We start from the raw sequence: 13,703 nt of genomic DNA on the forward strand, positions 1-13,703 counted from the left end.
TCAATGTGAAAATCCCAGTCAAAAAGGGAAAGTGGAGGCTTTCTTCGTCGCAGCAGCATTTCTATTATACACTTTTGCTTTGAGGCAATCTCCTGTGCTAATTCTTATTCTCTACAACCATGTGTTACCGCAAGCAGGGATTATCATGGCTGGGAGAAAAAATATATTCAAAATGGATAATAGATTCTTTGTCTGGTTTGCTCCTTTGTCCTTGGGAGGCCTGTTCCCTGTAAATAAGGCGGACGATCTGTTTGGCTAATAACGCAGAGCCTCTCTCACACACACACATCTCACTAGTTGTCTCTTTCACACAGTTATTATCTGTAATTGCCGTCACGCCTGTGATTTTATTGATAATGAGCTTCCTCTGCATTAGGCGTAATTTCATGCTGGAGGACTCCTGCACAGTGACCTCTGCAGGAGCCAATACAGGCGTTAAGAGGGGTAAAGTGTGGGGTTTGGGCTAAGGGCTCTTATGAATGGGGGCTGTGGGGATCTGAGAATCTCTTGTATGATGGTAAATATTGTTTCTGGCATGTTGAGAAGCTCTTTGATGCGGTCACTGAAAGGCATTAGATTGATATGGCGCGTAGATGAAATTGAAACGCTAGTACGAAAACAATGGCCTACCATGGAGGTTCCAAAAACAACCAATGTGAGAGATTAATGGTTTTGTTTTGTCTAATGATTTGAGAGAGATGATTTTTGTTGGGTTTTCTCTTAGGCCTTAGGCCCGGGACCGAATATGGAATGGGAGTGACGTCCATTAAGGAAGAGCGTGAGAGTTTGCCTGCAACGACCAATGCTGTGACTGGTAAGACTTAACAGAATAGTGATTATCTCACATGTTTTTTATGTATATTTATAACTTTTTTCAATGTGCTTGCCTTTCCCCTTTTCTTCTCTTTTAATATGTAACAGCATGAGTGAAGCTGAGTTGAATGTGCTTGTGAGGTCATAATAAAGCTCAGTTGTAGGATGTATCATTCAGAAATTAATATTTCAGGAAAAACAATTTACTCACTCTTATGTCAAAAGTAACTTGACTGAGGCTGTCAAGTACTAAAATGACAAAATAGCACAATTTCAAAGTGCGCTTGTATCATAAAAATGGTCCATATGACCTCTGTGCTTTCTTTAGCCTTTGTGTGATAAACTGACCAATAATTTAACTTGTGATTAATTAAAAATGTACCTTTTCGGTTTGTTCATGTCAGATTTGTGAATGATTAATTTAATATTTTTAATGAATCATTCGATCCAGTTCACAAAACAGGTTTGAATGAATTTAACTCATTAACTGATCTGGTTGCAATGTATTATCAAAAGTGTTGTTTAGCTTCAGAAGATGTTGTTTTACGGTGCTTTTGCATTCTTCTTGAAGATTAAAAGCTTCAGTTCCTATTCAGTGTAATTGCATGTAAATAAGCAACCGGCTTCTTTAATCCAATTTCTGCTCCTATTTTATTCAATGGAAGAAACTTGTACAGGTTTGGGACAATGTGTGGGTAAGTAAATGATGACAGAATTGCCATTTTTATGAACTAATCCTTTAATTTAATTTCACTGCCCTCTTAGATCTTGATGCTCCTAAAGACCTTCAAGTAAGTGAAACCGCAGAGACCACACTAAAACTTGTTTGGAGGAGGCCGGTCGCCAAAATCGACACCTATGAGCTAGTGTTTGCATCTGCGGATGGCGAGAGTACTGAACTGGAGGTAGCTGGTGCTGCCAATACCTACATTCTGAGCGATCTGAACCCTGGCATGCTGTACACCATCAGCCTGACTGCCAAGAGAGGAAGAAAGATGAGTGCGCCAGCCACCCTGTCAGCATCCACAGGTTAGTATGCATCATTACATTCACTTATATATTTAGAATGCATCTTCACATCCCATTTCTCTTGCTTCTAGAGTGACAAAAGCAACATTGGTTTGGATCATGAAGCAGCTTTTAAAAAAAAAAATGATTTAAATCAAAATTTTCCACACATACACATTTATTCAGCAGGCCACTGAGGATCTGAAGGCAGCTCGGGAATTTATTATCTTCGCTATTTTCCCCCATTAGTATCAATATTTATTTTGGAGTTTGAAGATACTGAAGTCCTTGTTCTATGATTCTGAATTAAACATTTTGTAGCTCCTTATCTTGAGAACAAAAATCTCAATATATTTATATGTCAGTGTGCCACCATGCATTGGAAATTGAAGCCTACTATCCCTATTTTTTACCCTCATTTATGGCATATGGGTTTATTTTATTTTTTCAAAAAAAAACAATAAAAGCCAAAATCACTGTGGTCAGGATACCACTTACTTAACTATCAGAACTTTGTTACCAAAATGTTCTTGCTTATATAAGATACCAATCATTTACTAAAACCAAGGAGCTACAAAATCCAAAAAACCTCAGTTGTTTGCTTTTGTCGCCAAGGCAAGACAACAGATATAGTGTTCTTCAAGATCCCAAATACACACACACACACACACACACAAACTCTCACACACGCACAGAAAGCTCATTCATGTGATAATCGTCAGAGTGAGCCCACTCCCCTTTTGGATTTGCGTGATTTGACCACAATGAACTGTGGGGCGGACTGATAAATAGGACACATGCTGAGCCGCCTGTTAAAATGTTGTCTCTGAAATCACCAGCACTATAATCCCAATGCATTTATTTCGGCAGCCATTATCGGCCTTAGACACGGCACACAAACATGGGCATACACTTCCCTCAGACCCAAAGGATTTGGGAAGGTGGGGGGCAGGGAGATCTCTAGGTCTGGCTTTCTTCTGTTCGCTAAATGCTTCTCTGGCATTATTAGAAGAGTTTTAGCTGGTAACATGGAGATGTGGAAATCTGATGACTGAGATCTCAAAGGCAACACACCAGGACATAACCAGGCTAAAAAGGAGAGACCAAACAGTCATGTGCATGCACACACAAAGTTATGCCATGTTTAGTTAAGGTGCGGTTACATTAGCGAATTTTCAGCTAAAAAAAAACAAAAAAAAACACGTGTACTGATGTATGAATAATCTCAGACAGAAGTCACTTGCAAAATACTTTCATAATCTGCACTGGAAAATCTTTCACCCTCTCATGAAGAACCAAATTGTATGGATTCCTATTGAAATGACTGGATTTCGCTTTGTGACCATGGCAAATGTGATTGCAACTTCATGGTGTAAAGGACATGCATGTCTTAAAGCCCATAAGGTGGTTTCTGTGGAGCCAAAAAGGGTTGCACATGGTTACAACAATGGCTTTATCCAAATGCCCTTGAGGTGTTTGCGGCCTGAGGATCTCACCGCAATAAGGCCATTCTTTTATTCTACCTCCTCCCATTCCCATCTGCATGCAGTGAGGGCCACTCCTCAGACTTGCGTGGGTCGCTTTTCGGTGGAAAGAACTCTATTGAATAAGTGCGCAAAATGAAACAATTTGACCAAATTTCACTTTCCATGAATGGCGCGAGATGATCAACGAGTTGCTTTGCTGTTTGACAGCTTTGGTATTGTTTCATTTCCAGGTTTCAAAAGCAACAAGCGGCCCTAATGGCTGGGAAGGTCATTCACTTCATCCCCATTGTCACCCTATTTGCACGCCACGTTTCTGCCCTCTTGAATGTGCATAGACAGGATAATGGTTTGCCCACCGTGCATCTCCTTGCTATGTGCCCTCACTTTGCCTGTGAATGCTGACAACGCACAATGATGTTCAATTATAGGTTGCACTGCGCCGTGCTGCATGGCTGCCTCCCATGTTTGAAGTGTTCAGCGTACCTCTGCTCAGGCAGGCTAGGCAGGACCTTCAAAAATTAATGGCTTTTCTCAGGGCCATTAATACCAAAGCTGTCTCAGCAAGCTGGTGCTTGGATGTTAATAGGTTGTAAGAGAAATGCCTGCAAATTTGTTTGTTTGTCATTACAACTTTCTGAAAGTTATTACTGTGTGTGTGTGGTTTTTTTTTTTCATGGCATCGGCAGATGTTCCTGTTCTGTTTCGAACAGATGGCAATGAATTAGTCAGAAGTAACAAATTAAGTGGTTTATCGTTGCTCAACATAACATTGATTTTTCCCTTGTAATTCTTAAAATGCTTTGCATTGTTTTGAATAATGTGAAACGTGGTCTTTTTTAAGCTTTTCAGGAATTTTTGTTTTTACTTCAATACATTTGTCTCCAGGCAACAAAAACAACCATCATCTTAAAGAGAGAACGCCTTAAGAATTCGGTCAAATCTCTTCGGTCACCATTACCCATGATGCTCTTCACTTAAATGTATATTTTTCCTGCCAAAATAATTATCTTCTGATCTGTTTGTCATCCAGATGAGGAGAAACCTCAGGTTGGAAACATCACCATCTCTGATGTGTCCTGGGACAGCTTCAGTGTGTCCTGGGAGCTGGACAGAGGAGAGGTTGAGGGCTTTCTGATTGAAGTGTCTGACCCAGATGGCTTATCTGATGGCCAGAACCACACGCTATCCAGCCAGGAGTTCACCCTGGCTGTCACTGACCTCTCCCCTAGCACTTTCTACAGGGTCACACTGTATGGGCTGTACAAGGGAGATCTCTTAGATCCGATCTTTGCTGAAGCCATCACAGGTATCATTACTTACCAAGTCTTGGACCAGCTTGGTTGTCTTTTGGCATCTTTTCTTTTCCAGTCTTTGGATCAAATGCTGTGCCTCAAGCAGCAATACAGACTAACCTCTTATCTCTTTTAATGTACAATTCTTATCGCATTACATGTTGAATTGATACTAACACATTGAATTGATAACACGACACCAGCATTTTGTAGCCTTCTTAGTGTTTTCATTTCTCCATCTATCATCTAGTACTTAAACTATTCCATCTAGAATTTGTTTTAATTTTCCACTATTAATATAGAAGGTTAAGTAAATATTTTGCCACTGTCAACTAAATAACATAAATATAATGCAGCCTCATCAAATATGAAAAATTCTTAAAGAAATCCCAATTTGAAAATGCCTATTTCCCTACTACTGTTTAAAAGCTACTGTTTAAAAAAAAAGTTGTTTTTTTTTAAATTATTATTATTATTATTCATTTTTATTTTAAATAATTGCTGTTCTTTTGAACTCTCTAGTTATCAAGGAATCCCTAAAAAAGTATCACTGTTTCCAATTAAAACATTTTTTTATCAACAACAGCTAAAACCTTTTAGCTTTGTTTTTAATATTGATAATACTAATAAATGTCTCCAGTACCAAATCAGCATATTAGAATGATTTCTGAAGGATCATGTGACACTGAAGAAGACATAAGGATGGTGCAAAATCAGCTTTACCTTCACAAAAATTTTGCATTTCAAAATATATTAAAATACAAAACAGGTATTTTGAATAATAATATTTCAATAATTAAAAGAATAGTTCACCCAAAAATGAAAATGATTTATTTACTCACCCTCAAGCCTTTCTAGGTATATGTGGCATTCTCCTTTTTATTCTTATTTTTTATAACGTGTTAAATATGAATTTTTTTGTACAAAAACCTATCGATTCGCTTCAGAAGGCCTTTATTAAACGGGGGGTGAAACACTCAGTTTCAGTCAATCTCATGTCAATCTTGAGTACCTATAGAGTAGTATTGCATCCTTCATATCTCCGAAAAGTCTTTAGTTTTATCATATTTATAAAAGAAATATAGGCTGTACCGAGTCTTTCCGGAAAAAAACGAGCGCCTGGAGGTGTATCGTGTGGGCGGAGTTAAAGAATGACGAATGCACACAAAGCGGTGACGTCCTCAAGCATGGAGAAACCCTTGCTATCGATCTCAGCTAATAGATATATGATCCAGAATCTAATTCGGAGGCTGAAATAGAAACAGCAACAGCAGGACGTTCGTCTCTGTGGTATGTACTGTATTTAGTGTCCTGTCAACATTTGTGTGTCTTTACTCGCAGTTTATGAGGACATGATTTGGTTTATGGACTATTGTATGCGACTAGACCTTAGCAGTAGCAAGCAAAACGGTTTTGCACGTCAAACTAGTGTAACGTTATACAGCAATGAAGTCCGTTAGCGCATTTGAATGACGAAGCACGCGATCGTGTCGTTTACTGATGTTTACTCACGCGACGATAAGCAACAGCACAGACATTTGAAGCAGTTTTACTCACCAGCTGCTTCCAAAGCAGGACCGAACCTTTATCGCTGGGACCGCTCCGTCAAAAACACACTTCTTGGAGTGTGGAGATCCACTTTGCGATGCGACTGAAGCGATGTTGTGAAGCTTCCCGTCATTTCTGCGTTCAAATCGGTTCAAATGCAGCGCTGCCTTCCAGGAAGGCTGTGCTGAAGCGTTGAAGTCGCTTGATGTCAAAGTGGAGGAATGAAGTGGAGTGCGGCGTGGACTATAACCGACATTAGTGTTCACGGACGACTGGATCTGCACCTGAGAGAGTGTTTATGGGCGTGCATTTCCTCTCTCGCTCTAGTCACGCGCGCGCGTACCCTACCGGGAGAAGAGCCCGTACGGCCCATGCAAGGACCTTCCGGTCTATAAACGTCAAGCCGAGCCATACTCGAAAAAAACTCTCAGAAACTTGTGAGAAACCGGAAGGAGTATTTTTAACACAGAAATACTCCATCAAACGTCCAACATTAGTTTTTGAAACTTTGTCTATGTTTAGGATGGAATCCAAGTCTTTAACAGTGTAAAAAGCTCAGTATGCATGAAACAGCATTTCACCCCCCCTTTAAACCCGTGTGAATTACTATTATAATGGATGGATACACTTTTTTAGGCTTCAAATTTTGGGCTGCCATTCACCATTATAGCACTTAGAAGAGCCAGGACAATTTTTAATATAACTTTGATTGTATTCGTCTGAAAGAAGAATCTCAAATACTCCTAGGATGGCTTGAGGGTGAGTAAATCATGGGCTAATTTTCATTTTTGGCCGAACTATCCCTTTAATACAGCCACAGTGGAAACGTCCTTCAAAAACAATCAAATAAAAAAAATCGTACTGACCCCAAATTGAAAGGTAACTAATGCAGCTGTATCCCATCTCGTTCTACGTGCACTGCAAAGAGCGAGATTCGAACCAGCGTCTCTGGGATGGGAGGCAGATGCTCTAATAAGGACACTAAACACTTTTGCGTCAATCTATCCAGCTCTAACTAGCTGGCCCTCTGTTACACAGCCTCATCCATGACTGAATCCAGAACAAACCCCAACATCCGAATATGCCTACTTCCCCATGTAGTATATGCAAAAAGCAATACATCAAATGTAATATGTCAGAATAAACAGTATTATTAAAACATATGATCTGATGACTTTGTCTAGATTTTATACATTCTACACATGTACTTGTAGAATATACGTTATTATTGGCCATTCCTAAATGCAGTACATACTCAGACAGTATGCAATTTCAGAGGCATATAATCTCTCAAATTTGTAAAGCGCTACAAAACCCCCCATCAAGCCTCTTTAAGTCTACTGCAGATGCTGTGAAATGTCGACACTCTTCCAGTCTGCTGAATTATGTTGAAGTATGCTGACATTCAGAGCACACCTGTGCAGCATCATAAATGCTACCCCACACATTCACGTCTGCATAATCACCAGCACAGCCTGCAGGTGCAGTAAATGACCTCTGCCTGTCTTTTACTGGTACATTTGTGTTTAACGGGCAAAACAAAGTTTGACTATTGATGGCTTTTTCATTCTAATTGACTGCGACATTCAGTTCACATTTTAAGTGAGTCAATTTAAATAATTTGGTTTGTGGCAGCAACCAGACAAGTTGTATTGTGACAAACATACATTTATTAGGCACATACCAGAGTTTTGCCCCCCCACCCCCTCAGAGAGTCAGCGAATAGAGCGGGTGACTAGGCTGGGGTGTACTGCCATGGAAGTGATCCTGAGGAGTTTTTGTCGCTTCTTGTGAAGGATCTCTTCAGTATGCACGCCCAGTTTTCTGACCCTGCACTACTTCTCATTCTTATGCCTCACTTTCACACATTTTCTTGGCGTTTATCAGCCAGTGGCTGCAGGGGCCACAGTTGTAGCAGTCTCTCAAGTCTGCATGCAAATAGGCAGAGGAGAAGGGGAACTGATTGGATTTCTGTTAACCTCCTCTCTATTCATGTCACATGACCCATGAACTCTTGCCTCACTCTGTCCTGGGTAAAACAGGCTTTTAAAATCATTTACAGAAACGTTTCACTTTATAGTTGGTGTGCTTATCCCCGCTGTAACATTTAGCTGTGTCAACACAGATATCCCCCTCAGAGGTTTTAGCTGCCTGCTGTAGAATTACTGCCTCCAGACCATGCTTCTGTAGGTTAGCTGGCGCCTTTTCCACCTCCACAAACAGATGCCTCTTTGTCAAACCAGAGAGACTTAGAAGCCAGTCAGATGAAAGTGATCCTTGGAGAGCACATGTTAGTACTCTTGAAATGCCTCAAACACTGCTGACACTCTTAAACAAGTGAACAGTGCTAATGAAGAGGGACAGCTCCACAGGATTTGTCCTCGCTGGTTTTCATTTCCAACACTTTTCCACATTCAACAAATGTCTTTTCTGTTTCACATCATCCAGAGCTTTAGAGGAAGAAGAGGTTCAGTCCGGTCAAGGGTCTTTTTTTTTTTTCTCTTGCAATTTTAGTTTAGGACAACAAGGCTCTATTAAAGTGTTGTTGGTTTGAATCAATACTACATTGTTTATGATCTCAAAATAACTTGACTAAATTACCATTCCATTTCCATAATTTGTAACATGTATCTGGAGTAGGCAGTGATCACATTAATATAATGCTAATAATAATAATAATAATAATAATAATAATAATAATAATAATAATAATAATAATAATAATAATAATAGAATAGAATTGTAATGTTTGCAGATGCTGGTTTTCCGCCATCTGCATTTGTAAATAAATTACATTAAGAGCCTGGCTGCTGGATTGTCGAACGCCTCTGGTTCTGACTTTTCTTATCAGCCTATAAAAATTAGACTGAGCAGTTACAAAAAGTTACAATGTCAAATTAAGGACAGCCTTAACTGCATTATCATATTTAATTAGGTCAAGTTATTATAACAAGTTAACATGCTACTCCTCCTTCGGATGAGAGATACAACTTAATCGACTGAATTTATGGTGCTATAATCTACTTTTAAAGTAAAGGCAAGAAATATGTGTAAGACAGTAACTGTTTCTTCACTGTCAGAAAAAAGGTACATTGCTGTCACTGGGGGGGGGGGGGGGGGTGAAATGCTGTTTCATGCATACTGAGCTTTTTACACTGTTAAAGACTTGGATTCCATCCTAAACATAGACAAAATTTCTAAAAACTAATGTTGGACGTTTGATGGAGTATTTCTGTGTCAAAAATACTCCTTCTGGTTTCTCGCAAGTTTCGGAGAGTTTTTTTCTAGTATGGCTCGGCTTGACGTTAATAGAACGGAAGGTCCTTGTATGGGCCGTACGGGCTCTTCTCCCGGTAGGGTGCGTGTGCGCATGTGACTAGAGCGAGAGAGGAAATGCACGCCCATAAACACTCCGCACCGCGCTCCACTTTCTTCCTATGAGTGACATCAAGCGACTTCAACGCTTCAGCAGCCTTCCGAGAAGGCAGCGCTGCATTTGACCCGATTTGAACGCAGAAATGACGGGAAGCTTCATAACATCGCTTCAGTCGCGTCGCAAAGTGGATCTCCTCCGTTCACTGCTGTCAGGACTTTACCAAATCATAACAAAGAAATGTGTTTTTGATGGAGCGGTCCAAACGATAAAGGTTCGGTCCTGCTTTGGAAGCAGCCGGTGAGTAAAACTGCTTCAAATGTCTGTGCTGTTGGCTCGTCGCGTGAGTAAACATCAGTAAACGACGCGATCGAGTGCTTCGTCATTCAAATGTGCTAACGGACTCCATTGTTGTTCTATGTATAACGTTACACTAGTCTGACGTGCAAAACCGTTTTCCTTGCTACTGCTAAGGTTTAGTCGCATACATTAGTCCATAAACCAAATCATGTCCTCATAAACTGCGAGTAAAGACACACAAATGTTGACAGGCCACTAAATACAGTACATACCACAGAGACGGAAGTCCTGCTGTTGCTGTTTCTATTTCAGCCTCCGAATTAGATTCTGGATCATATATCTATTAGCTGAGATCGATAGCAAGGGTTTCTCCACGCTTGAGGACGTCACCGTTTTGCGCGCTCATCATTCTTTAGCTCCGCCCACATGATACGCCTCCAGGCGCTCTGTTTTTTCCGGAACGACTCGGTACAGCCCATATTTCTTTTATAAATATAATAAAACTAAAGACTTTTCGGAGATATGAAGGATGCAATACTACTCTATAGGTACTCAAGATTGACATGACATTGACTGAAGCTGAGTGTTTCACCCCCCGTTTAAAGTACTGATATGTACCATTTAGCGGTTAGTAAGGTACAAAGATGTACTTTTTCACTTTTGTACCTTAGGGTCCCACCCCAGTGACAGAACTGTACCTTTTTTCTGAGAGTGTGTACAAGATGAAGAGCAAACCACAGGATATAAAAAATGGACCATATTCTGGCACAGACAAGGCTATTGTTGAAAATACAATACATTGCTTATGTGGTCAAGGCTTTAGTTTTTTTTTAAGTTTTACATATCCTTACCACAACAATTTCTTCTCTATTGATGTCCCTCTCAGAATTCATGTCAGTGGCTTTTTTGCAAGTTCAGCTAAAACAGAGATGAAAAATGCATTGCGAGGATGAACCCTTCTGTCAATATGATTATTATGGATATGGCATTGTCCTGGAACAGCTCTGTCTTGAACTCTGCATGACTGCTATTATATGACGATACAATTATGATGGTGAAACCTAATATAATGGTGGAAAATTCATCAATGTCAATTTTTTTTTCTACTAACCAACAGATCTCATTCCATATTCTAATCCAAATATGTAAATTAAATTTACTGGTTCACTGATTTCAGCATCACCTGCCATCGATAGGAACAACTGATAGATGACTGAACAATTGGCTATTTTCATGCATGGCTAACATTATCTCTGAATTGTCTCTAACAAACACCACAAAAAAGGACAAAGGGTTTTTCGACCCACGTTTGCATTTCTTGGTCATTTAACATCTTCTAAGTACATTTCATAGAGTTTACAGTGGAAGAACAACTTTATTATTTTGTCAACCAGAAGCTGAACCTGAAGTGGAGCATCTTTTGGTCTCGGACATCACACCGCACAGCTTTAAACTGACATGGACAGCACCGGAGGGCGTCTTTGACACGTTCACCCTCAAAGTCGTCGATTCTAATGGACTGGACCATCCTCACCAGATTAGTGTATCTGGAGACAAGCGAACAGAAGCAGTGACAGGTCTCAATGAAGATACAGAGTATGAAATCGGGCTCTTTGGGATCATTTTAGGAAGGAAATTCCAGCCCGTTTTGGCTGTAGCTCGAACAGGTATTGGATTTTTAAGAGACCCTGGTGGAGGAATCACTAACTGTTGTTTTCTTTTCTTCTGTTCTGTCATCTAGTATATTGAAAACTAGCAAACACACCAATCAGTCTTTCTCATTGATCCCATGTTTAACAAAATCACATCACTCATTATTTTCTTTATTATTGTGTCAACAGATTCGCTCAAGTGACTTTCATTAACAACACCTGTTCATCCAAGTCTTCTCTCATTCACCAGTCTTGCTTTCTCTGTCTCTATTTGCTGTGTGATTGAGTGTTTTATTTACAGAGCAAGACCAACTATTTTGTGTATTTTTCCTTGTTGCATGCCTGTCTCTGGCTATCTTTTTTCATACTAGCAAGCTTCATTTCCATTGTGTCTAATGTTGGCATGTCACACTATTGTGTCTCTGTACTGGAGGCAAGTTAATCTTCTTGCATCTGTCACGAGAGATTCTGAGGTCCAACGTTGAGAAATGGCTTCAAGGCCAGGCCCTTTGTCTGTGTGTCCTTTATCTGTTGCCGCTCAGTTGGTTGTCCTCACGTCCTGAATGTTTGTTTTCATGCATCTATTTGTTCAGCAGGATTAATGGGGTAGTTCAAGAAGTTTCTTCAAACCCACTGTATTTTTGTTGTCTCTTACGGTCTGAATTTACTTGTTCTGGGAAATGGTTTTGTTTTTAATCCTATTTGTCAAATTCTAGACCACACATTTTTTAACAGTTCATTCTTGTTGTGCTTCTTATGTGTGTCATTTCTACCCAGGTCTAGGTACACCCAAGGGGATACGCTTTTCTGATGTGACTGATACATCGGCTACTGTTCACTGGACAATGCCCCTAACCATTGTAGACAGCTACCGGGTCACCTATGTACCCATTCAGGGTGGTAAGTAACATGTGGTCATTATGGTTTCAGTACTGTTACTTTTATAATTATATGCATTACCATTCAAAAGTTTGGAGTTGGATCAAAAATATGATTACATTTTAAAATAATAATATATAATAATAATAATATATTTTAAAATGTAATTTATTTTCGTGAAGGCAAAGCTGAATTTTCAGCAGCCATTACTACAGTCTTCAATATGTAGAATGTTGATTGTTGAAAACAATTTGTGAAAACTGAATAGGAAAGCTGAATGTAAAGTTAAAAAGAAAAGCATTTATATGAAACATAAATATTTGTGACACTATAAACGTGTCCTTGCTGAATAAAATGCATTTCTTTAAAACAAAACGTACTGGTCGCAAACTTTTGAACGTGTGTTTTTTATGCTATTTATAGCACATTTGGTGCTTTTGGTCTGGATATAAAAGAGAGAATCATTCCTCCTTCCTAGTCACATTGTTGACGCGCAAGCCATCTTTGAAAAGTGAGACTTTACTGTGTGGTTTTCTATGTATTTGGATGGCTGCCGGTTGGCAAATCATATTATTATTTGTACTTCTTCAGTTATAAATTATGTCTTGCGTAATATATTGCATAAGTCGAGGAGGAAATTCTCTTAGACTGGATGCCTTCTTGGCATAATAAATTGATTGAATTCAAGAGATGTTCCCCTAAAGTCCTATATTGTCCTTTTAGCCTCTCAGTGATCTGTGCAGGTTTTTAGATCAGGCCGTCTTCCGTTATGTGAATCTATCAGTGCACATCATCAATCAAACCAAAATGTTTTATCCATCAGCAGAATATTATTGCAAATCACCATGCCAATCAATCACGGACGATGCTGCCCTCTAGTGGCAAAAGCTATTTCTAGTTTATTCCAGTGTTCTGTCTCCCCCTGCAGGCAGCCCTATGACACTGACAGCAGATGGAGGTGAGTCTCAAGCCATGCTGCCCAATCTGACCCCTGGAGTGACCTACCAGGTCACTGTCATCGCTGTGAAGGGCTTGGAGGAGAGTGAACCAGGATCTGACAGGGTCACAACAGGTACGTCTCACTCCAATATTATGATCATCTCATGAGTTGCGTCATCTTATAGTTTATGGAACAAGAAATCTCTCACCAAAAGTAGTAAATAAGAATAAATTGTTAATAATTATAATTTAATTATACTTATTACAAATTAATCAATGATTTAAATTAATATTATATTATAAAATTATTAATAATAGATTCAATCATTTTGTAATTTTTAGCGCCTCTTATTCATAGCTACACTGTAAAAAAATATTTTTAAAAAAAGTTACCTGGTTGCCTTAAAATTTT

At 39.4% G+C, this 13,703-nt stretch overlaps 1 protein-coding gene across 1 annotated transcript in view; it reads left to right on the forward strand.

Moving 5' to 3' along the window:
• The window catches only part of tncb (tenascin Cb), a 41,162-nt gene that overhangs the window by 22,410 nt on the left and 5,049 nt on the right, over positions 1–13,703 (forward strand). The window contains exons 9-14 of the mRNA XM_067438904.1: positions 725–814; positions 1,579–1,842; positions 4,339–4,614; positions 11,216–11,488; positions 12,251–12,373; positions 13,281–13,424. Of these exons, the coding sequence (XP_067295005.1) occupies positions 725–814; positions 1,579–1,842; positions 4,339–4,614; positions 11,216–11,488; positions 12,251–12,373; positions 13,281–13,424 (1,170 nt within the window). The remainder of the gene's footprint in view (positions 1–724; positions 815–1,578; positions 1,843–4,338; positions 4,615–11,215; positions 11,489–12,250; positions 12,374–13,280; positions 13,425–13,703) is intronic.

This window comes from Pseudorasbora parva, chromosome 3 (genome assembly GCF_024679245.1).
Source record: "Pseudorasbora parva isolate DD20220531a chromosome 3, ASM2467924v1, whole genome shotgun sequence".
Lineage (NCBI taxonomy): Eukaryota > Metazoa > Chordata > Actinopteri > Cypriniformes > Gobionidae > Pseudorasbora > Pseudorasbora parva.